The sequence below is a fragment of the Aythya ferina genome, assembly GCF_964211825.1.
Source record: "Aythya ferina genome assembly, chromosome: 4".
Taxonomy (NCBI): Eukaryota; Metazoa; Chordata; class Aves; order Anseriformes; family Anatidae; genus Aythya; species Aythya ferina.
The window spans coordinates 19,080,664-19,105,484 of record NC_140300.1 but is presented as its reverse complement, the minus strand read 5'-3'; the positions used below and the strand labels follow the sequence as shown (position 1 = coordinate 19,105,484).

General features: G+C 43.4%; 1 protein-coding gene and 1 long non-coding RNA gene across 6 annotated transcripts in view; both read left to right on the top strand.

Moving 5' to 3' along the window:
• The first annotated feature begins 3,209 nt into the window (after positions 1-3,209).
• Positions 3,210-20,057, top strand: LOC311436354. Of its 2 annotated transcripts, XR_014692771.1 has the most exons (5): positions 3,213-3,851; positions 7,079-7,351; positions 14,573-14,671; positions 15,529-15,635; positions 19,371-20,057. It is a non-coding gene; the product is annotated as an uncharacterized lncRNA (long non-coding RNA). The 2 variants fall into 2 exon arrangements; XR_014692772.1 differs by lacking the exon at positions 19,371-20,057 and having other exon boundaries at positions 3,210-3,851; positions 15,529-16,479.
• Positions 20,058-23,235: 3,178 nt separating this feature from the next.
• The window catches only part of CCDC149 (coiled-coil domain containing 149), a 52,394-nt gene continuing 50,808 nt past the window's right edge, over positions 23,236-24,821 (top strand). For 3 of the 4 annotated variants that reach the window (XM_084516483.1, XM_084516482.1, XM_084516481.1), the window contains exon 1: positions 23,260-23,370. In XM_084516483.1, coding sequence (XP_084372609.1) covers positions 23,323-23,370 — 48 coding nt within the window. In that variant the 5' untranslated portion in view covers positions 23,260-23,322. Of the gene's footprint in view, positions 23,371-24,821 lie in introns of all 4 variants that reach the window. The other variant, XM_084516484.1, reaches the window with a different exon arrangement.

Here is a 24,821-nt window from a genome sequence, read left to right as displayed (position 1 = left end):
CTCACGTGGGCCATGGAGCCCCAAGAGGTCCCCTCATGGTCCATGAAGCCCCAAGAAGTTTCCAGCCCCAGTGATACCCGACAAACCCCAGGAGATGAGCGTCCGCAGGGCTCTGCTGTGCGTCTGACCACCAGGAAGGTGGAGATCGAGCACAGGCCAGAAGACCCCACCAGACCCAGCTCCTTGTCCATTTCTGATCGATCTGGGTTTTGAGAGCCTGGACCTGAAGGGAGCCGTGCTCTTCCACGTTGGACGAAGTTTCTGTGTCGGGGGTAATGCGGACCTCCAAGGCCTTGCAGCTCCCTGGTTTCCCCGTTCACTCTTTCCTTACACCCCCTCTAGTGTTACCAGGTATGTAATGCAGCTACGAGTTTTTTCTGTTCAGATTAAAGGCATTTTCTGAAATCTTTACCTTCTTTCTCTTTTTTTCCTCTCTCACCACAAACCAAAGCCATCTTCATTTCAAAAAATATAAGACACTCAAGCAGGTTTTGTAAATGCAGAGTGGATAAGAACCAAACCATAAAATTAACCCACAGCTTCTGATCTTCACTGGGGAGTCTCTTCATTAAATTTTACTGAATCACTGGCATTTACTTCGAAATTGCAAAAATAAATATAAATCTATCAACGCTGAATGCATTTCATTTGAAGCAAGCCTTGAGCATTATCCACTGATCAGGTGAGTCGTTAATGCAGGGAATAATTTGCTGTGTTTCCTCCTCTTTCTTCAGAAATAACACAATTCTCTGTAACTAATTATAGGCTTGTGCAATCAAAGGCAGGGCTGACACACCGTAATGGGATGCAATTGCTCCGGGATCACTGCTTTCCTTTTGGGTATTCCAGCTCCTGAGGAGTCAGCAGCCTTTGTGGTGTGGTTCACTGAAACTCCATCGTGGTTTGAACATCGAAGCACCACACCAGCTGCCCCCCGGTTTCTTTGTCCTTGCCAGGTTAACAATTTTTCCCACTCTTTACCGTGTTCTTCAAACCATTTTCTGAAAGTTTCTATTCATCCTTGAAAGTCACAGCAAGATAACAGGAGAAAACTATTCCCAAAAAGCAAAGCATGGATGGTTGCTCCTCCCCAGATTTAACAGGGAAGACAGAGTAGGGCCTTTTTGAAAGACTTTTTCACAACAGAATGCAGAAGAAATGGATCTGCAGCTGCTAATGCTTTTTTTGTTGTTGTTCTTTGTTTGTTGGTTTTTCTAGTATCTAGAGAACAAGTCTCATGAGGAGCAGCTGAGGGAGCTGGGGTTGTTTAGCATGGAGAAGAGAAGTGTGAGGGGAGACCTTTTTGTACTTTAAAGAAGATCGTAGTGAGGTGGGGCTCAGGCTCTTCTCCCAAACGTCCCAAGCACCAAGTGATAAGACGAGGGGAGATGATAGCCTCAAGTTGCACCAGAGAAGGTTGAGGTTGAATATCAGGAGAAACTTCTTTACTGAAAGGCTTGTGCAGCATTGGAGCAGGCTGCCCAGGGAAGTGGTTGAGTCACCATCCCTAGAGGCCTTCAAGAAACGTGTAGATGTAGAACTTAGTAGCATGGTTTAGTGGTGGACTTGTCAGTACTAGGTTAAAGGTTGGACCAGATGATCTTAGAGGTCTTTTCCAACCTGAATGATCCTATGATTCTAACATGGATTAGGTGAAGAAAATGTTGAAGGGAAGAAGCATCTGGAGCTGCACGTTGCCACACTGGAAAGAGTCACAGAGGGGTGCGATGCAATTTGACAGGCAAGGAAGAGATTTTTTACAGTCTGGGAGATGGGTTGAGAGAGATAATATGGGTCTTGGGAAGATTAGATGAAAATTTTCTGAAGGCATCTCCTTATTCCAGTTTTGCTCCATCAGCGAAGTAGCCTAGTCACAGTTTGGTGGAAAGCAACAAAAGCAGGTGGCAGAAGTTTAATGCAAGAAATATTGAAGTAGAGACAAGAAAACTAGAGATGGTGAGCCTGTAGACAAATGCTTAGTTATCTGGAGGAAAACAAATCACATTTTCCAGGCAGAGGGATATATCAGTATGATATCAGGGAATCAGGGAGAGCAAAAAATATGTTTCTAAATAAAGGAAAGGGATAGGAATGACAGAATGTGAAGTGTGAATTTACTTAATTGCTGTGTAGAGAAAGTATCTAAGTGCATTTCCAAGGTCACTCAGAGAATGCAATCCACATCATTTTCCCTTTCAGAGTCACCCTAGTTTATGCTTAATTAAACTATGCAAGCTCTGCACACTCTAGAAAATGCCCTTTTTATTACATTGTAGGCAATTTGCATTTCTGAAGGGCATTTGGGAACCATGACATCACCAGAATGAAGGGCTTCTGGTAGCGTGGCTTCCATTTTCGTCCGGTTGCAATTTGACTTTTATTCCAAAGTCCATTTCTATTTCCTGCCTGGACATTAGGGCAGGATTGTACAAGAGCGCTCATTTTCCAGCTTCAGTGGCTGTTTCGGTTCTTCTGACTCAGCAGTCCCCTTGGAGATGATTCATCCTCCAGCTGCAGGTGTGCCCTGACAATTATTCCTCCATTTCAGTCCAGCAAATGAAAGGTCAGTGGGTCAAGAAAGCACTCATCACCCAGGGCTTGTGGAGTCAGAGCAGAGCTGGAGCTGGCATGTGGGAGGAGGGAGCAGCACTGCTCTCTGCATGTTGATTATGCCCTCTGCCATTCCTTTCTCTTCTGCTCTTGCCAGTATGGTAAATGTTTTTGCCAGAGGTTTATAGAAAGCAAAGTGCCAATGAGGTCCTGACGGTGGAGGTTTGCTTGGGGTGCTTTGGAGAGCGAGCCAGAAATAGCATGGGGAAATAGAAATTAAGTCAGCAAATCTGGTTAATGGCATCTGCCCAGAATTTTTTTCTAAACTCCGTGGCCCGGGGGTCTCCTTGGATCCCCAGCTTCTCTTGGTTCCTGCTGGCAGCATTTTCTGACTCTGTTTTGTACCATTAGTCTCTGGGGAGAACACTGCGGGACTTTCATTCTGGAGGAAGGCTCATTACAATTATCTGAGCCTCTGTCACCTCAGGATCTGATTACGGTGCTGGGGTTGCACCTTGAAATCATTACAATTAAGACTTAATGAAGTGAGTAACTACAGAGTCCTGCAGTTACTCCCCACCAACTTGCTGCATCTGCCTCTAATGCAGGAATAGTTACCACCTGATTTTTATAATTTTTAAGAGGTGAAACCTGGTGTTTCAAGTTTGTCCTGCAAAATCTCACAATGCTGGGTCTTTGTGAGCCTAGGCAGCTCCCCTTCCACATTCCCAACATAGACTGGGTGAGCTTAGAGCATGCTGCTGGCTGACAATGGGTGTATGTATTGGGGTGAAGCTCTGGTTTTTGGTCTGGAAAGTGACCTTGATGACAAGGAAATCCTGGGTGATGACTGTGGAGAAGGCTCTGCTCACGTCCACTGAACTCTGGTTTAACTTCTATGCAGTGCAGTAGGCTGATGTGCCTGAGTGAGTTCCTGGGCATTGGAAGCCTATATCCCTGGGCAGGAGCCTCCTTCTCTCCTAGGTTTGCAGTTCATGAGCAATGCTGGGCTTGATCCTCCAGACTCTTTTGCTAGTAGAGCAGTGAAAAGAAATGATGGCACAGGAAAATGTGAAGTTTGTAGGGATAATGGGGAGGTTTGGTGAGGTTACCATTCACGAAGGCAGCCCACAGTGGGCGTGAGACCAGAGCTCCTGCTGCCAGCACCTCCTTGGCTCCTCCTGATGTGCCTTGAGGATGTACCTGACCTGAGTCAGGAGAGCAGAGTGAAACATGGAGCTGACCAGCACTTGGACACCTTCTGGCCACCCTGGGGTGAAATGGAGCATACCTGTATGCAGGTACGCTTCCCGATCTCGTGCTGCCATGCTAGTAACAAATAGCAATTGGTTCCCTTACTTGTCTAAGGTATGAATCAACGCAGATTTTGGGGTAGAATGGAAAGTAAATTGAGAGTTTATCTCTTTTCAATTCTCTTTCTTTCCTCTTTGCCTCCAATTTATTTGCCTCTGTCTTTCTAGTAGCTGGGAGATTATTATGTCTGAATTGTTAGACTTTAAGAACCATAAGCAGTTTTCACTTAAACGACCACTGAGATATTTACCTTTACTGTTGTAGGGAGACTCCTACCAACAACTGCAGGTTGGATGAGGATCATTTGCCTTTCCACACTTCCAATGAATTATCAGTGAGGGTCAACTGGTGCAAATCCTGGCCTTTTGGCATGGTGGGCAGAGAACAAGGAGGTTCTCATAGCTTGGCATCAGGCAGCTCCGGGCCCCTCTCTTCTCATTGAAAAGAGGAGGTTCCCCATAGAAGGGGGTGGAGAGAAATGCTAAGCTACCAATCCATGAAAGAAAGGGAGAAATAAATCTCTTTTAAAAAGTCATTGACTTCAGTGTCCTGCTCTACGCAGAAACATTTTAGCAAATGTGACTGAGGGTTTGAACATGGTACTGGTAGTATCTGTGATGTGGCTGCAGGAAGAGTTTCTAAAATGTCTGGAGCTTTAGTATGGTCAGATTTAGTTCCAAGGAGCAGGGGTGCAGATGGAAACAGGTTACTTGGTGGTGTGTTAACAGCTGTAGGGAAAGAGAGTTACCCTTCTGGTGAGATCCTCTTTAGCGAGCACAGGGAGGGAAGAATACATTTGAATTATGCAGACCATAAAGAGAGCGATGCAAAGCAAGATCTCTGCAGTGGGAAATACTGCACCTTTGCTGCAGTCATCAGTAGAGGCATGCTAGGCTGCTCAGGAAATGTTGCAGGAATGTTCACTTTTTCATCTGTTACTCCATTTCTTATTGTTTTTAACGTCTGCTTTTCTGAGACTTCTCCAACTTCTGCTTGGTGAGCTGAATATTACTCGTGTGTCCTAGCCTCTTTTCGATTCTGCCTATGTTAGCCAGGCCTGTGATAGGAAGGATCAGAAGATGCAGTATTCAGGTGACAGAAAGGCTGTCAAACATGACCTGAGCCAAAATGGAAAAAGTCACAGTCATGGGGTGGACCCCATGGGTCCCACCTGCCCCAACCCCTGCTCACGCAGGGCCACCCAGCGCAGGCTGCCCAGGCCCACGTCCAGGCGGCCTCTGCAGGTCTCCAGGGAGGAGGCCCCACGGCCTCTGGGCAGCCTGTGCCAGGGCTCTGTCACCCGCACAGCACAGGAGTGCGGCCTTGTGTTTGTTTGTTTTTTCCTTATATTCAAGCCCTTCCTATGGGAAGAGAGTGAAGAAGAAACACTCTGCTTATAACCCCTTGCACAAAAAATCCAGCCATTCTAAGGCTATTTAATTCTCCGCTCCTCTTATCCTCCTCAAGATGTGTACAGATGAAATCACTTCCATGTCATTTGCAGTGACAAAGTGTTCCTAAGAATAGACTTAGCTTGGTGACCTTGTAGTCAGCAGTCAGTTAAGGCACCACTTAGCGCTGACACCGAAGCTATTTAGGAAGTAATGAGTTGGCACAGCATACTAACTTCGGGAATAACTGGGAGCTAATGTCTGCTGCGTGCCCCACGCAGTGGTATATGTTAAGGAGGAGGGTGAGTCATTCCTACTGCAGCCCAAGGCACTGAGTTGGTCTTTGCTAAAACAACTCAGGCCCATCCATAGGTTTCTTCCCTGTTGTACTTCACCTGCGTTTGTCTACACTAACTAGCATGGGATCTTCCCTTTCAACCCAAGTGGACCAGCTCTCTGTAGTTATCCACAAGTACTGTGACATTAGGTAATTTTACATAATTTACCTCAGAGTTATATCAGCGACTAAAGGATCTTCTGCAACCCCTCTCATCTGAAGTAAGTCATAAATTCTCCCCAGGGGCAGGTGAAGGAGAATGCTTATTGAGCCCTCTCTTATTTGTAAGAGCTTGGGAGGTAAGAAAGCCTCTCCTATCCTCAGAAGAGACAAGCTCTGATATCTCAGTCCTGCGGCTCCCCAGAACGTACTCATTTCCAAGAGAGTAGGCCTTAGAAATGATGCGTGGTTGTCAGGCACGAGCAGCATCCAAGGATGTGTAGATCTTTTGGCAAAATGTGGAGTGTTACAAGCAGAGTCTTTGAATTGCTCTGAGTGACAAAAAATGGGGATGGAAGCAGCTCTTCCTGCATGGAGAAGCCACAATGGGGGACAACAGCTCCTGCAGCTTCTTTCTATAAAGCTATTTTGTCAGAAGTACCTGTATTACACAGACAATTCAACAAGAGACTGGGAAGAGTTTTGCTTCAATCCATAGGGATGTATTTGGGGGCTTTTCTTCCCTTATTTGGTAAAAACTCATAACTGTTGTCACCAAGATACCAAAGCACAGCATAGAGTTACAAACCATTCTGTGTAGGAGGCCAGGAAGGACCCTGAATACTATAACTATCCTCCTCGTGAGGAGCATACAGCTTCAGTGTGAGGCAGTTTCTGAGCAAGACAAACTACTTCTCTCCCTGAGTTTGTTCTCTAGTGTCAACAAATCAAATCTGAATTCTCTCAGTTTAAATATATTTTCATAAAAAAATCTGCTGTTGGACACATCCTATTACACAAGTGTTTGGAAATCAAAATGAATACAAAAGGTTTCTTTTTTGTGTGTGTGTTTCTTCTGTCTGAAATCTTTCACATGCAGACATTGATGGTTTGTCAAGCACAGAAGAAACATCTCAGTTTCAGCAGACGCGAGGAAATAAAATATCTAAGGAAATGGCAAAAAGTAGGAGCAAATGAAAGATCTTTTCAATAATGTGCAAGGTTACGGAAAACAAGGATATTCATGAACCTTCTAAAACTGAATACCAAACAATGAGATTGTATTTACTTTAACAAAAGAGCTTTCTTTTGTCTCTTTGTATTTAACCCCAAATTATTTAAATTGTCTCCCATGGCAACAAATTCAATCCTTTGGAAATATGTTTGCCTTTTGCTGGTAATATCTATTACAATAAAACATGATGCTTATTGTCAAGAGCTGTGCAGGAGGCATAGAAGGAAATTCAAGAAAAGCACAAAGATCTCTTATACCACATGTTCAGCATGCCAAGCTACTTAACTTCTTGTCTTTGGTCTTGTTCTTCAGGTCAGAAGACTTTTGAAGTGTTGCCAAGATAACATACTCCTTCTGCATGGACTAGAGATTGCTCAGAGGTGGCCTCTCTGCCCATGTAAAGGTGGAACTGGAAGCAGACCTCGCACCTCTGGGGAGCTCTGCCTCGTCCTGCTTGGCTGCCTACCGAGAAAGACCATGCAGGTAGTGACCAGCAGGTCCTTCGGTGCCTTTCAAGAAACAGTAAGAAAGAACGACTTCAGCTGATGCAAGCTCAGTTTGGTTTACTTCTTAGCAGGTAGCTAGGTAAGATAAGAGAAACTCTAAGAGCACTATACTCAGTTGGTGTGGTTGTGGCACTGCTGGGCACTAGGAGGAATGGATGGGCAGGAAGGGTCGGTGTTCTGACAGGGTTAGGTGGGGGAGGCAAAGTACTGCACAAACAGCCCTCCTGGGAGGGTGGATGCTTGGGGTCACTTCTCTGTGCAGGGGTTTATCGGGCTGGGGATCACTGCACCGTGCTTCACTGGAGATGTGCTTCTGTGCTTCACAGGCTACAAATCTGTTGTACTTGCCAGAAGCTTTTGTGGTGTATGGGGTTTATGTGGGAAGGTTTTGGTAGCAGGGGGCTTCTGGGGTGCCCTGTGAGCAGAGCTCAGCACCTGTCCCAGAGCCGGCTCCAGGTGCTCCAAAAAGGGACTTGATGCTGGTGGTTTTAGTTTGTTTTTAGTTCTCATTGGTCTAGTCTGTTATTAATAGGCAGTAAATTATATTACTTTCCTTACACTGAGCCTGTTTCACCTGTGACGGTGATTGGTGAGCCCTTTTCCATTTTATATTCTCCTCCTCTTCCTTTGAGGAGGGGGAGTGAGAAAGCGGTATGGTGGAGGTTTCACCCTCACAAAGCAGTGAAGGAGAAGTCCTCCCTTTTGCTTCTGACTCTCTTCAGTATGAAAAGGTTATTTCAAAGATCTCTCATTGCCCAGTCCACCTAGCCTCAATTCCTGAGACTTACGGTAAGTGACATAGGATCATGAGTAGCCTGGGGGGGGGGAAAGAGCCTTGTCCTGGCTCAGAGAGGTGGTTTCCAGGCAGGAAGGCCAGAGGCTGCACTGAGCCTTCTCTGTTCCTCTCCATGATGCAATCTATGGCCAGAGATGGGTTGAGCAGTGACAGGCCTGTACCTGTACCTCTGCAGGGATAGGTGCTGCTGGCTGGGGAGGGAGTGGAGCAGTGTGGGCATCACTGAGTGTTCGTCTGCTTAAGCTCTTGACAAACTGCATCATTACAGGAGGCTGAGCAGTGACTTGCCTCCCCTGGGTACATTCACTTTTCTGGAGTCTCAGGATGCAGCCTTAGCCCATCCTATTACTCCTTAGGTAACTTGAAGATCCCTGAACCTCAGCCATCTGATAGCGAGGCAATGCATTTGAATATCCCCAGGAGAGTAGTGCAATACACAGTGGGTTCAGTGGAAATGCCTGTGGAGCTCAGCCATCTAGCATTTCCAGCTGAAACTTGCATCTTATGCCATTGTATGGTTGAGGATAATGGAAGCTTGAGACAGTGTTTCCAGGTAGCTTCTGTTCACATACTCTTAGGCAGACCTCAGAGGGCTTTTTACCCTGAAGCCAGCACACTCTACACCCTCTGAACTGCCAGAAAAATATGCTTAAAAATCCCATAAAATTTAGTAAATGTTAGAGTTTTTTTTTCCCATGTGATTTTCTTGACTACCAGTCTAGTTTATGCTCCCAAAGAGCACCTATTTATCTCCGCCTATCAGAGCTCCCCTGTTTCTCTCTTTTCCCCTATTCCTGCTACTCTTTCACCCTCCAGCTGGTGTGAGCAGCTAAGCTGAAAGAACAACAACAACAAAAAAAAAATGGATGGAAATTGTTCCTGGGACTAAAACCCTCAAACCACCATGAGGTGGTGGCACTGAGATGAGACTGACATTGCCCCGGTCTCTGCCAGCCCCAGGTCTGGTCCCGTTCCCAAACTCTCTCTGAGCCATGCTGGCATTTTTCAGCAAAACCAACCCCACGGGCGCTCCCTGCCCCTGCTCTGCTAATTTGATTAATAGGCTGGACTGAGCATCCTCCTCCTTGCAGAGCAGCCTCGTGTCACGATGGCTGGTTTCCAGCCCACGCAGCATGGAGCACGGGGGCTTCAGAGACCGCTTACAGAATTATCCCGATAAGCAGTGACGAAGGCAGCAGGGCCATTAGTCACAAGGAGACCAGGGCCCTGACAGTGACAGCCGATGATGTACAGCAGCTGCATTTGGTTTGCAATCAGTTCAGGCTACACTTCAGACATTGAAGTATCTTTTTTGGGGTTTTAGTGGTTTCTTTTTTTTTTTTTTTTTTTTTTTTTTTTTTTTTTTTAGCGTATCCAGAGAATTATGTACATTGCTCCAGTTGTTGTGTATGCACCAGGCTGAGAAAGTGTTCTCTTTCAAATCCCCAGTGGCCTGCTAAAGCCCCAAAACAAGCAGCGAGGATTAATTCCTCCCCAGATAAGATTCTCCTAAATCCTAACAGATAATTTGTTTGAAGTTTAATTTTAGTCTGTTATTACACACACGGGCCTTATCTCCATTCAGCGTCGTTAGCAAAATTAAACAAGCCTCTTCAAACAGAAAAGGGAAGCATAGCAAGAGCCCAGGCAAATGAGTGAAATCCAGAGCTAATGGCACTAAAGGTAGGCTTCTGCGCTGCCGGCAAGCCCAAGCCCTCAAGGAAGCTCCAATTTATTTTGTTCTCCCATTTTTGTTCCTTGTGGTAGATGTACAGGCTGCCTGCTGTGGGGATGACCCCATAGGACTCAAGCCTCCTCTGCTGTGATCCATATTTGACCACGTATATCCTGCACCTCCTCCTAGTTAATGGGATTAATGTGTTCACTGTACCAGTGGTACAATGAAGCTGAAGTCTGTCCTAATGGCTTGTGTGGTGATTCTGGATCTCCACCAGAGGGCTCAGCTCTTCCCCTATAGCCAGCGTGAGGTAGGAGCCTGTGGAGGTCATCTCCGCATTACCTCTGTAAATGGGACTTGGGCCCTCAGTCCTGGTCAGAGAAGAGCATCTGAGCACGTTAACACTGCAGTGTCTTTCTGGTCAGGGCAATGTTTAAGTGAAAACCTAGACAGTGTTTATGCTATTTGACCTTGGTCAGCACTGTTCTGACCAGAGCACAGCAGACCATGTTCGTACCTGATGTACAGCCTTTTTATTTATAAATGCAAGAACCTCTGAAGATAATACTTCAGAAGTCTCCCTCCCTAACTGCGGTTATAAAATCCCTGGATCCAGAAAAGTAAAAGAGGGACTAAGATTACCTGTGGTGATCTTGAACCAAGTCGGGAGAAGAGCAAAGCTCTTGCTATCTGTCTTTGGAGCGGCTTTTTTCTTGCTGCCAAAACCAGCATTACTAGGACCACATGGGCTCCCTCTAGCGAGTACAGGACAAATTCTTCTGCACTAAAGCTGTGGAAGCTGCCTGGAGCTCATCCACTTCAGCATGTGAAACTGGGTGGTAAAGTAGGTGAAATGTGGTATCTATAGGATTAAGCCTCAGGTCAGCGTGCTGGGTTTCAATACCAATGTCATGCACCACTAGAAAACGTTTAATTTGGTCATTTCCTTCTTATAACGGAGAACTGACTCTATAATTTAATTTAGGATAACATGCAAAAAGGAACTGTAATAAGTAGGAGATATCTTCGTTCTCTCTGCCTCATAACGTGGGTAGGTCTGTGTAGAGTTAGATGGGACAAAGAACAGTTTTTCTTCCAAGTTCAAGTGTTGCACAGCAGAAGGGCAGGAAGCAAGAGGCACAGGTTGCTGTAATGTACATTCTGGTTAGATAACAAAAAGGGAATTCTTATCAGTCTCTGGTCAAACACTGCATGATGTCACTCAGGGAGGTTGTGGGATCTCTGTCCTTGGAGATATTCAGAACTTGACTGCACCAAGGCTCAGTGACCGGAGCTAGCTTTGATGTTTGCCCTGCTTTGAGAAAGGTGTTGGAACAAATGACCTCCAGAGGTCCCTTCAGCCTCAGATTTTCCTGTGATTTTATGATGGATACAAAAGTCCATTTTGATACATTAACTATCAAGTTTTTCATATTTCAAAGAGGAACGATATGTTTTAATTCACACATATATATTCACAAATGATGAAGTGGTCAGAGTGAGCTCTAGGCACAGGACAAAAAGCACTGTGTAGGCTTTACAAATTTACATGTAATTTCAAAGAGCAACCTCCTGCTCTGAGTCTCAGTGATGAATCTTGAGGTCTGCAAGTCTGGCTGTTCCTTAGAGGTTGGACCACTTCTTTGTCAGTTGGCTCACAGATGGAGCTGCATCAGTACAAGTGAGGTTGAAAATAACTTGTCCAGAATGCCATTTTCAGTCTTTCTGCTTGCACTAATCTGTAGCTTTTTAATGGATTTTTTTTTTTTTTTTTTTGGTACAAATGTACTACCAGTATTATGTTCCTTGAAGAGGTCACTAACATTAGGCCAATTCTTAAGAAGTTTTTAACAGCAGGTCCTATTCTGAAGTTATGTTTTTAATGATATTTTCCACAAATTTGTTTTGAGCTCGTATTATTTTCCTTTACAAAACGATGCATTTTGATACCACAACTATTTAAAAAATACACATATTTAAGTTGCTGTGGAAATATCACAGCAGATAAAGCAGCACATCTATTGCTCCTCCTTAGCTTGCATAGTCATGCTAGTCTATTTGCTGTAAACAGTAACAGCATGTTGTACTCTCCCACTGGGAAGAGGAAAAAAGCATTTTCAACAGCAGCCTGAGTAGGATCGTAAACAACATAACAGTCAGCAGAAAGACTAAAGTGACACTTCCTTGCTGAACAAAGACCTCTAAAGACAGATAAGCAAGGTAAGGTACCTGGGTACCAATGTGGCTGATGCAGATATGGGCTGAACCTGAATTCCTCTCCTATGAAGTATGCGTCCCCTGTGAGATGCAGAGCATGCCTGTTGTAGACTGAAAGCTGTTCTGTTTCAGACAAAACATCATAATTCACTCTCATTATGCTGGTAATTTAGATGTCCAAATCCAAGGTTCAAGTGACCAGGCAAAAACCTTTCTTTTCATCATCTTACTTTAACGTTGTCCCTAAACAGCTTGAAAGAGTAAAACTGTTCAGAGACAGGGACACAAAAACCCAGTGCCATGACTCTGATGAGCAGATGACAAGGTAGCAGGTAAGTTCCAGGTATTTGGATTTCTGATAGTGTTTATATCAAGAGTAGTTTCTCTTTATCATGATTAAGTTTTATTGTTATTGTACATTTTAAACATTATACATTTTAGTCAAAAACTTTTTTTAACTTCTCTACTAGACTAGGGATTTTGGGGATTTTTTCAGTATTTGGATACTGACATATATTCAGGAATAGAATTATTGTAAGTGTACAGTTTCACATGTTGTTTAAGGTCATAGGTCAGTGGAAAATGTTGTTAGTTTTGTGGTGAATTTTGCTAGCCATTATGGTGGTAGCATTGAACAGTCAACTGTTTTCCTGGAAAGCACACGTTGGTAAGCCTCTATAACAGAAGAGCTCTAGGATCAAAGTTCTTCACACTCACCAAATAATATAGATTTGCAGACCTTTCAGTTTTATACAGTGACAGGTGCAGCCAAATGAAAAACTTTGCTCCAACCACCTCAGATGTTTTGGGAGATGAGTTTCAAAGTTGCACCCTAATATGAGGTCACCTTTAACAACTTTATTTATGGAAGGAAAATTCTCTCTGATCAAGACCATGGTCCTGAAATCTCTACTGGGATCTGATTTGTGTGGCTTGATTTTATGTGGGGTTTTAAGACTGCTGGTTCTCGTTTCTTCACATGCTATCAATGTGTGTACCCTGTACCAAAAAGGCAGGAGCAAGAAGAAACTAAAATACAAATAGAAGGGAGGAGAGAAAAACAAACAAACCACTATGAGAATAGGGAAAGTTAAAATAGATTTATCATAAAGAAAGGGAAAAAAGGAAAGGGAGGGTGTAAGCTAGAAGATGACCCAGTGGGTTAAGAAAGGGCAGGTAGATGCATATTCTCAGGCTATAACTGTCTGCAGTTAAATTTTCATGCTTTTATTTAGAGTTAAGGGAAGGAAGATGGGCTTGTCAGCATGTAAGGGGTTATTATTTCAGTCATGGTGAGTATATTAGGTCTCACAGCCCTGGTAAAATAGTATTATTTGCATTACTTGTGGGTTATCTCTACAGCTCTCAATTCTGATGTAACCGTGTCACAGTATGTGAAAACTTTTATAATTTCTATCTTAAAATGAAGGATTGAAACTGAGGCCTTTCTAATGTCAATGAAAGACATTCTGTTTCACTTCAGCATGAATTCAGGATTTCATCTCAAATGTGGAGCTTATTCAGTGCTGAGGGCTCTGTGAACTTATGGTGATGAGCCAAAGCCAAATCCTGGGAGCTCAGGAGGGTTCTGTTTTCCAAAAACTAATGTAAGTTGGCAGGAGATTTTCCCATCCCTCCTTCGTGGCAAGGCTGTCCAGGGTTAGTATAAAACAAGCTGCAATGACTGCTACTTCTCTTAAAGAAGAATTGCTCTGTGTGGTGCAGCAGGGGCAGTTTCACAAAGGTTATTACAAAACAAGCATTTGCACACAGGACTTTCAGTGAGGATGTTATCTTTTCTAATCCAAGAACTTTCTCTTTTTTTCCTGGCTTGGGGTGTGCAGCGCTTTACAGGCAAACACAAAGGCAAAACAGCCATGTGCTCTGAATAACTTGCATTCAAATTAGATTGACAACATAATGAGAGCTGAATAATGTTATATTTGGAAGTCGTTGATAGAAATCATCCCAGCTCGTATCTTGAGAGGATAGTAGGATGAGTGGTTATCTATGGCTCTTCTTTCACAGTCATTTTCTTTTCTCATCTTGCCTGGCACTCTTCAAAAATAGCCTCTTAAGATATGAAATTTATCTTTATTCTTCTAAAAAAAAATATCCTCCTAACTTTCTGGATGGACCCTTATAACGCTCCAATGATACTTTAGAGTTGGTGTACTCAAATTCTTGCTGATTTCCAGGATGGGTCTTAAATCACACATTATATACCCCTATCCCTCACTATCTGCTTTGGATTTACAGTCCCAGTTAAAGTTACATCTGTGAAGGAAGATGACATGAGCAAGCATCTTGCTGCTCTCTATCGTTTTAAAATACCAAATCAATTTAAGGGCTTAACTTATTGTTATAGTTTATATTGAACCTCCTGAATCAGTTCATTGAATTTTAGCTGTAGCTATATAAAATTCTATACAGTGAAATTATTTGGCCATACTGTGAATGGCTATGCCATGATCCATCAATGCCACCAACTGCCAGCAATAAAGAAATCCCCCTTTATTCTCCATTCATTTTGGAGAATTTCTAAAACTATTATTGAACACCAGGAGTATATTTTACTAGGCTTTTTTTTTTTTTTTTTTCTTTTACAGAGCATGTTGATGATATTTACCTGAAATGCACTTCACTATTGAGTGGCTTCAGTAGCTGTCAGAAAGAGACACTGGGAATATCCAAGGAAACGCAGACTGGTAAGGTTTAGTAGTGAGCAAGATAATGGAAACATTTATAAGGGAGAAGATTACAATTCAGTTAGAGATGTGATTTAGTAAGGAGAAAGCTGCATAGTTCTGTTAAAAGAAGATCATGTATGACAAATGTATTAGGGTCATTTCAATGCACTGCTGAATTGATAAAGACGAAATCGTTGACATAATTCATCCAGATTTCAGGAAAGTATTTGTTACAGACTGTACAGGAGATCGATTTACAAGGTCAGAAAGCAGAGCATAGGAGACAACTCCTGAAATGGAATACAAATTGGTTTAGGCACAAGAAACAGATGGTGTCAGTAAAATGAAACAATTCAGGGTGCAGCGAGGTACGGATACGCCTGAACACGAATACTGAGTACCACAGGATGCGGGTCCCAAATCATTTGTTGCGCTAGGGATGTGGACGTGGGTAGGTCTTCATAGCTTTGGAATGACAAGAGCCGCAAACCCTTTGGGGTGATTGATTTGAAAACAACCACAAAAATGCAAATCGTTGTGGAGAAATCCATGCAGTAAATGCACTTCTAAAGTCCTCTACAGACAGCTGAAAAATGCCTAAAATTCACAGGTGATTAACCACTTCTACCTGCTTTTTAACACCATCTGTGCACCTTGTTAAATACCAAATTGAAACAGATACATTTTCCTGGTGTGTCAGAATCAGCGCAACCACTGAAGTTGAGAAAAAATGACATTGTGCTGTTAGTGAAATGCACAAACAGTGTAGAATTTGAGGGCCCTCTGCACTCTCCATCAGCAACATCTCTAAGGAAGTGCCTTAGCCAGGCTTTGACTTTTTTCTTACTGTGTGGATTTTTTTCTCTTTATTTTAGGAACAGACTGAGAATGGTCTAGAACTGAGAATGGCCTAGAGCAAGCACTGCAAGCTCATTGGGGGCCCTAATAACTGAAAATATTCCTCCAAAGACTCATTCTTCAAGTATGTGAGCTGTCTGCTGTCCTGCTAAAACACAAACAACAACAAGGGGCTGCATTATTTAGTACACTTCTTTAGGCAATAGTACTATTGCTCCTTTTAACGCAAAAATGCTAGATGTCTTAAAGTTTGGGTGGGAATTTTGCTCCTCATAGCATTTGAAGTTTCATGATGGGTCTCTCCCTATCTTGTAGCCCTAAATTTGACTGGTGTGGCTCTCTAGGCCCTACCTCCACTTGTGAAAGCACCAGTTAATTCTATTTATACCGGACTTTAAATCTATGCATTTCCGTAAAGTCAAATACTTCTAGTTATCAAGAATCTTGAGCTAAATCTTTTAAGTCCACGATGGAGAAAAAATTTAGGGCCTGACCTGTTGAGCAGAGGTCTGTGTGTCTTTGGCTCCTTATCTCTGCATAGAGCTAACAGCACCAAATTGCTAATACAGACGCTCAAAGCCACCCCTTGTGCCCTGTTGGCAGCTTTTGGGAACCTTACTTGCAAAAGAAGGCAGATATATAACAGATGGCTAAAGAAAGTACCACAGATCTGCACAGCATATGCAAATTATTTCAAATCCATTTTCATTTATTTTGGTATGCTTGGCTTAAAATTATGATTCAGTAGCTGTGTCATAACTCATATTTGTCCCTCCAAGCTGCCTCTGGAGGACAAGGCAATGGCCAGGGAGAGTCCCCACTTCAGGCTGCGATTTCTGTCTGCTGCTGAACACAAGACAGATCCCTCAGCCCTGATCTTACATAGTTTTATGGGGTGCTGCTTGGTACTAACTGCTTGGTGCCTCCACCATTTGTCAGAGTGGAAAAAAATAAAAATACAGTCCACATATGACCTCTCACTAGGACCAGGAGATTAAATTTTGAATTGATTCGGTGACCAAAAAGCATGAAGAAAAAGAACTTTTATTGGTGAAAGAAAGGAGATCATTTAGAAAATAAACAGTTAGGAGCCAAAAGAAAAAGGTATGAAATTCAAAGGTAAAACAAGCACCAATGAAGAAATTAAAGGCTACTTTCACTGAAATAATAATTTCCTCTCTGATAATTTAATAGGATCATAATCTCATTAGTAAAATATAAACACCAAGTGAAATTCTGGAATAACTTGGTACCTTTTACATAATCCCTGCCTCTTGTCCAGAATAGTTTGAGGGGAACTGTATGCTTAAAAAGAGCTTGTAAGCACCCTGGTTCTACTAGGTGTAAGAACAAACTTTATAACATTGAGCAATTAGAAATCACCCACAAAATGAAGCAGGTCTTAGTCTGGTGCTTTGATTCTGCATGACCAACACAAGAAAGCAGTGGGGGAAAAGACAAGTGGGAGCATCCACTCCCATGGGTATTGTGACACAGGAATTATAGGGTTCATTTTCTTTCCACCTGATTCAAACCTGGAGCATAAAAACAGAGCCCTTAATTTCTTGTTAAAGCTCTTGCATTTTTGTAAGTAAATATTTATGTGAAGAGAAGGAGGTTATTTCCATACAGTTATGGTCTTATCTGGAACATAACCCAAGATTCAGCTCTTTGTTCTGCTTAACATTTACCTGTTTTCACCAGCTGGAAAAGCTTCTTGGGAGATACAAAACAAACTTCCCTTAGAACAGACTGAAAGAGAAGAAGCTCCAGAGGTCTGCAAAATTTGAACACAAAACATGCAAATTTCAGCTTAGCGACTCTGTAGGGTGCTATTGCTCATCCAAAGACATGGTATAGGTTTGATGTGAAATTCCTCATGACTCCATAAAAGCTGCATACCAAAACTGATATGTATTGTTTTTCTTCCAGACAGACATTTTCAAATGGAGAATTATTTTGCTGTGACATTCTTAACAACTCCTGTTTCAATTTTATGCTTGTGTCCTCTGTCAGTGAGCCTTCTTTATTTCCTCCAAATTGACTAGGAAGGGCAGGCTCTCCACCTCCTTTGCTTACAGTCTGCTGAGTACTGACCACATACGGAAAGTGAGGGTCTTTGCACCAAAGAATCTGGTGTGGTCACAGCAATAAATGTCTCTGAAACGGTCAGACAGCTTTCTAGGATTTGATATACTCTGCCAGCTGAAAAATGAACTTGCAAGTCTGAAAAGTCACTCATATGTCAGATCTGATGACAGTACTAGGTCACTCTTCAATTTCATAGTAAGAGACAGTAGGCTCAATTCCCTACCTGGACTTCTCAGTGAAATGAGCTATTTCTTATATATATATATTTTTAACACACTTAGGCAAACATAAAATGCAGTACACGTTTCCTCAGAACCCGTCGGTTGTGCCTGTCTGAATCACTTGACAAAATATTTTCTCTGATCTTATATTGCATTTCTAGTCCCATCAGTAGCAAGGTATTTTAAGGGAAATAATAACAATGCAGAAGGAGGGCAGTGAGAGACTCTTGACAGGAGGAGTTTGATGCTTCTGGGAAAACAGAATCCATTTACACGAAGTCTATATTCAGTTATAATGACGAGGCCTTGCAAGAGGCTCTGAGATTTTATACTTTTTTTTCTTTACTTTCATATTCTAGTTCCTACTAAATTTTCCTTATTCTTATGTCAAGGGGAAGAAGGACCGTGAATTCTGATGGCAAAAATAAAGTAACATACTCATAATCCTTACACAGTTATTTGCTATCACTAGTATAACAATCAATTAATTTATTAATCAATTTTACACATGCTCTGAACTTGGAGCCTTCTTGGCTGAGTTGGATTCGAACTCTTCCCCAGAGTCTTCCAGATGCTCATCCACAGCCTGGTGGGTGGTGTTCCTGAGGGGTTTCACTGAAGTCCGTGTCAGGCTGAGTACTGAGCAGGTCTGTGCGTTTACTGAAAACGTCTAGGGGACAGTGAGCTGCTCAAACGCCTATGCCCACAGTCCTACCCATTTTCTGAGCCTTTCAGATGTAGTTAGATAGGAAGCAGCCAACGAGCTTTTTTTCAAGGAAATCTTCTGTACTACTCCAGGTTCAGATTTCTTTGACAGAAGTGTGCCTAAGAGTTAGACATTGCAACATCACAGGACCTTGGAGAAAGGAGACTTTAAAACAATTGTTCAAAGAACTTCCATATGAAGTTATATATGGCATATTACTCCTATAAAATCTACACAAGAGAACACAATTTGGATTCTAAATCACTCAGAAAAACTTAGTTAGGATTGTTCTATTGCTCATGTGTGTTCAGTGGTTTTCAGAATCAGTTTGTTTTCCAACTTGCTGTCTCTTCTCTGTCCCACCACCTTCTGGCTTTTCCCTTGATTTTTTTTCAGTGAATATCCCACCCAATACCTGCACTCCTCCCTCTTGGCTGCTGCTTCCTTTGGTCAGATCTCCCTGCCTAGCCCCTTCCCAGAGCGATCCGGCACACAGTCAGCTCCTGTCTCTTCCCCCAAATTCTCTCGTTCTCTCTTTGGAGCAGGTAGCCACTACTAGACTCCAGTATCCAGTCACTCCAGCTAGCAGTCATGAAACAACTGAAAGATAAAGGGAAAAAAAAATCATAAAAAAGAGACTCTCCAATTTTAATGTTAATGCAGCCCCTAAAACACAAAGGGATGTAATATACTGAAGGTCCAAAACTGTTGAGGAGAACAAAGAAACACCGTTGCTTTAAAAATCTTTGTTGTTTGCCTAAGATGTGTCCTTCATGGACTTGACTGGGCACAAAAGGATTCAAGGTAAATGAATAACTGCTAAACTGCTTCTGATCTGCAGATCATATTGTCCTGCTGACAGATCATGCATGTGAAGCAGAGGAGCTGATACAGGATAGTGAAACCAGCAATGAACCTGAGAAAATTGAGAAGGCACAGATGGAATATAAATGGACAAAAAGCAGCCTCTGATGAGGAAAGGAAAAAATCGAAGTAAAGAAAACAACATAAATGCTAAAGATGGTAACACCACCCACAAACATAGGATGCTTCCTCCAAAACACACAAATGAGGGTTTTAGTGTGTATTTATCTAGCATCAGACTAAAAAGAATATGAAACAGACGAATGCTGCTATAAACTACCAAAGGTACTAAAATATCTGTTTTATCTATGATGGGTTAGATCCTTACTCAGGGGTATTTAAACTCTGATTAAATGGAACCCTGAAACATCTGTGGAGAGTCAGATTGACTCATCCTTCAGGGGACAAGTAGTACATGTTTTCATTACATTTCAATTATGTAGCCTGTCCAGATCTTAAGGATTTACACTGTTTTTTTAATCATATATTTCTTTAGAGTTGGACACGGAAGTAATGGTCATGTTAATGGGGTAGATAAATGACAAAAAAAAGCAGCAAAATTGGAAGTGATCCATTCATTGGCTTATGAATGGTAAAAAACAAACAAATGAACAAACCAACCAACCACGCACACACAAAATAAAACAAGGTTGTTTTCTCTCTTAATGGCTGACAAAGGCACTGATTACTGAAAGCTGTGTTTTAAAACTGTTGATTAAATCTCCTGTATGTGAAAGCTGTAGGTTCAATCTCCTACCTAAGTAGTTGCATAAAAGAGCTTGAGCACCTCAGACCTGATTCTGAATGCGTAATTTGTCCTAGAGGAAAAAAAAAAAAAAAGTTTTTAGAAAGTCCAGAGCCTTAGAGCCTTCTGAACAAAACATAGAAAATGTTTAGAGAAATGGAGGGCAATCTGGTGAAAAGGCAAATGAACTCAAGATACCAAGGAAGTCTGATCACAAAGCAGAATTGCAGAGAAGAGAGATGAAGCACTAAAACCAGGTAAGTTTATCTAGTGAATATATGGAGAAGGAACGCAAAGAAGATTATAGATCTAGTGACAAAGATAACAGGATGTTAACTGAAGAGGAAGGTTGAGAGTTGACTTCTTTTTATCTGACATTCAGTGACAACACCATACTATTCTGATGTTGGCAAGGTGATGGTGCTAAAGCAGTACCTGCAGCAGGTAGGAGAAGAACCAAGTCATGTTAGTTTTGCAAGGCAAGTGGCAGACTGGGCTCCTGAAATCTGCGATTCTGCTTCCTGGTTATATTTATGTTTGAAACTTTTGCTTTTCTTGGGCAAGACAATGGCTCCTCTCTTCAGTTTCTTACTTATAAAACGGGGCTGACTACTTATTTTCAGTCACCTTTTTGTTTTGTTTGTGTGAGTTAAGGTAGGAAGGATATGTCTCAGCATGTCTGCCTAGAGCCCAGCAGAGTAACCTGGTCCTGGCCAGGTCCATTCCATAGCAGCATTGCCGTAACCACTGGTAAGTAAGACAGAGAGGATCAGGAAAGCTGAAGAAGTTGCCAAAAGGCTTCTATCAGGCGCTAGAAGTGGTTATTTAAAAATACATATTTGGATTCTTTTATTTCCTTTCTGATCCTATCAAGCATACTCAAAGCATACTTCAGCTTAATTTTTATTTATTCCCCCGAATCTTTCTTGTACTTCAAAAGAAATTGGTTATTCTCATCCAAGAGCTCGGGCTTTCTGAAAAACACTAGCTCTCATCAGACCTTTGATAAAATCGAAAGAGCTGGAAACATTTAGAGTTCCTTTTGTTTTAATAACCTCTCTTTCATGAATATTTTCTTCTCATTTGAATAATTATCATCAATAAAAGTGAAAACTTTGTTTGTTGGAACTGTAAGCAGCTTTGGGATTAAAATGAGTGACATCCTTCAAAAAATGAGGGCTATTAGAGAGCTCTGCTTGTAAAAAAGATAACTCTTTCTGCAAGAGCATTCTGAGCCTGGAGTACTCCAAGACCAATAAAACAGATGAGAGAAATTCTGCAAATGAGAAGAAAAACTGGGAAATAGATTGTCTGGTTCATCTATGCTAGCAGTGGTATGGCTTTAACTATTAGAATACTGTGAAAATGATGGGGTTTCTAATATTATTAATATATTTTTTTTTTTTTTTAACAAGAGGGTTTAAATTGTAGTTCTCTTTCAGGCAATTTTTATTATTTACCATTTGCCCGGGCAAACTTTTTTTTTTTTCCAACTGTTTGTTGAGAAGCCTGAGAGGATGTGCAAGACTGTGATATATTGCACACACGACAACATAAACCACAGAAAAATATGAACAGAGAGGAAAGATAAATGCACCCTCTACAACACTAAAGTTACAGGGTGCTGAGCTGAGGAACAGCTAATTTAGAAGAAAATGGGCTATAATTTGGAGAAAATGTCTAAGTTTGATTTATAATTTGCAGGTAAAATGTATGAACTCTGCATATACCCTGTCAAACTACAGTTGCATATGCTGCTCTTTTGGTCTTTTTTTTTTCTTATACACAGATAGCCCTGGATATCTATTCAACTTGATAACCTTAATTTAAAGAGAGTACCTGTTGGATTTATATGTGACCTAGCTTTCTTCCCATATAAACTGATAATTAAGCACTTGGAATAGAAAAATATCAGGTACAGAGGAGGGCCACGAGGATGATCAGAGGGCTAGAGCACCTCTACCATGAAGACAGGCTGAAAGAGTTGGGGTTGTTCAGCCTGGAGAAGAGAAGGCTCTGGGTAGATATTTTAGCAGTCTTCCAGTGTTTGAAGAGGACCTACAGGAAAGATGGGGAGGGACTCTGTCAGGGGCTGTAGTGATAGCACAAGGGGTAATAGCTTTAAGCTAAAAGAGGGTAGGTTTAGATTAGATATATGGAAGAAGTTCTTCACTTTGAGGGTGGTGAAGCATGGGAACAGGCTGCCCAGAGAAGCTGTGGATGCCCCATCCCTGGCAGTGTTCAAGGCCAGGCTGGATGGGACTTTGGGCAACCTGGTCTGGTGGGAGGTGTCCCGGCCCATGGCAGGAGGGTTGGAGCTGGGCGATCTTTAAGGTCTCTTCCAACCCCAACCGTTCCTTGATTCTATGATGCTTGCCTAGTTTGGTCTTAGGTGAAGGTCTTGGTCCACCTTCACCATCGTTGTACCTGTATTTTCCAATTTAGACATTTGTGAGCTGGTTGTGCCTCAGGTGGATATTGTCTGTGAGGATGTGCTGTGCTGCAGCTGTGGCCACAGCACTGCACAGGGTACGGCTGAGCACGGAGGTGTGCAGGAGGGTGTGCGGCATTGTATGGGTATCACGCTTGGGATTTGGTGCCGATGGATCAGTCTGCACTAGTGGGGATAAAAACAAGCCAGACCAAGCCCTGGGGCAGCACACCGAGCAACACACAGATCTGTGCCCCAAATGGGTGTTTCAGCACCATGCTGTGAGAACACGGCTCCCTACCTCACTTTTTTTTCTTTGTGTGTCTGACTTTATGTATACAATGAGCGTGTGGACAATTCACGGGGGGCTGTTTGCACACATGTAACATTAAAATCCCTACAGACCCTGATGCCCATCCCTTTATTCACGGTGCTGTGCGGGCACCCCCGGCTGCCCAGTGCCGGGGTCAGCAGCGTTGTTTATGAGGAAGCTGTGCTTAGGCGGAGGATGTTACTCGGAGGGGGGTGTAAGGATGCGAGAAACACCTCCGGGGTGCCACCAGCGTGCAAGCCTGGCTGTGGCACGACCCGGGCGGGCCCTGCGGGAGCACCACAGCCGCGGGGAGGCGGCCCCGCAGCCCCGCTGAGCCCCGGCGGCCGCGGCCAGGCCCGAGCAGGCCGGCGCCAGGCCCCGCCTCTCCCCGCAGGCTGCTCGGCGGCGGGCCGGGCCGGGCGGAGCCGGCGGCCGGAGCCATGAGCGCCCAGCGCAGCGAGAGCGACTGGCAGGGGCTGGTGAGCGAGGTGAGCCGGCCGGGCACGGCCGGGCAGGGCCGGGGGGCAGGCGGGGAGCCCGGCCTGATGCCCGCCGGGAGCCTGATGCCCGCAGGGCGGCCGCCGTGCCCCGGGCTGCGGGCGGGAGGTGGCCCCTGGGGGCGAGACCCGCAGCGGGTGTGCTGAGGGGAGGCCGGCAGCGAGGCTGAGGGCCCCACAAGGCGGCCCCAAAAGGCGGCCCCAAAATTGGCCCCACAAGGCGGCTGCAGCGCGGCTTGCCCGCCTGGCGCACCTGACCCCATAGCGGGGCGGGTGGGTGCGTTTGTCACTGGGGTGCTGCGGGGACCGGGGGCTTCCGCAGGAGAGGGGAGGGCTTTCAGAAAATAAAATTGTAAAATGTATCCACTGTGTCCGTGCTAAAAGCCCCGTAGTGAGTTACACAGGTGAATTCCTCCGATTTCAGGAGGGCTTTGCCTCCGCTGCGTTGCCTGAGCGTGGCCTCAGGCCCTCAGCTCTCAGAAGTTCTGCATCCAGAACGAACTGCAGCCTTTCCATGCACATGGTACTTTGAAACACACAAAACAACCCAGAGAAAAAAAAAAAAGTGAAAAGCACACTGCCAGTGTCCTGCTTGTGCAGTGTTGCACCTGGCATCTCATCTCCCAAAGGGGAGTTCTGCGTGTGGGCGGGGTAGTGTTATGGTGTTACGTGGCAGGAAAGGGTAGGGAAACAGAGACAATTCACAAGGTGCATTCAAGGGAAATGTCCCTGATCTTGGCTTAAAAAGTCATTCATCTAGAGTTCCTGTATAACTTTCTGACTTTTGATATGATTTAACCTAAATAAAGGCTCGATCTTGAACACTTTCTGGTTTAGGGATTTCTTGATTGTATTGAAGTTTAATGGCTGCTCAGCTACATTCTTGCAAATACTTATAAATAATTATTTTCAGGAACAACTAGAGGCATAGTGATTTATGTTCCATTTTTTCTTCCTTTCTCCATGTTCCCACAGCAGGTGTGCAGCCTGTTATACTGTGTGAAGTCTGTAGCATGCGCTGCCAGGGCTTCCCTCTTCTTCTTTCCTCTTCCTTTGGCTGGTGTGATTAACTTTGTGCAACTTAGCAGTTACCTTCACAGTAGTAGGTCTCAGAAAGTGGCTCTAACTTCTGAAGTAACTTTTGTTTTTCCAGTTTACTGTATTCCTCAGCATGCAATTTCAGGAAAAGGTATAGAGCTTATCTGGGCCTCTCAGTTTCAGTGTCTGCTAGGTAATTTATGTTTTGTTCCCTACACATTCAGTAAACATTTTGAAGTGCTGTCAAAGCAGAAGACTTAACATAGGCAGGAAGAGACTTCATAAATCCAAATAAACACTCTCACATTGTGGATGCTGAACAGGTGAAATGCAGAATGGGGTTCAAATTCTTGACCTAAAAGAGCAGAAGCCAGTGGATTCAAATCAGTGGTCACATACTTGTC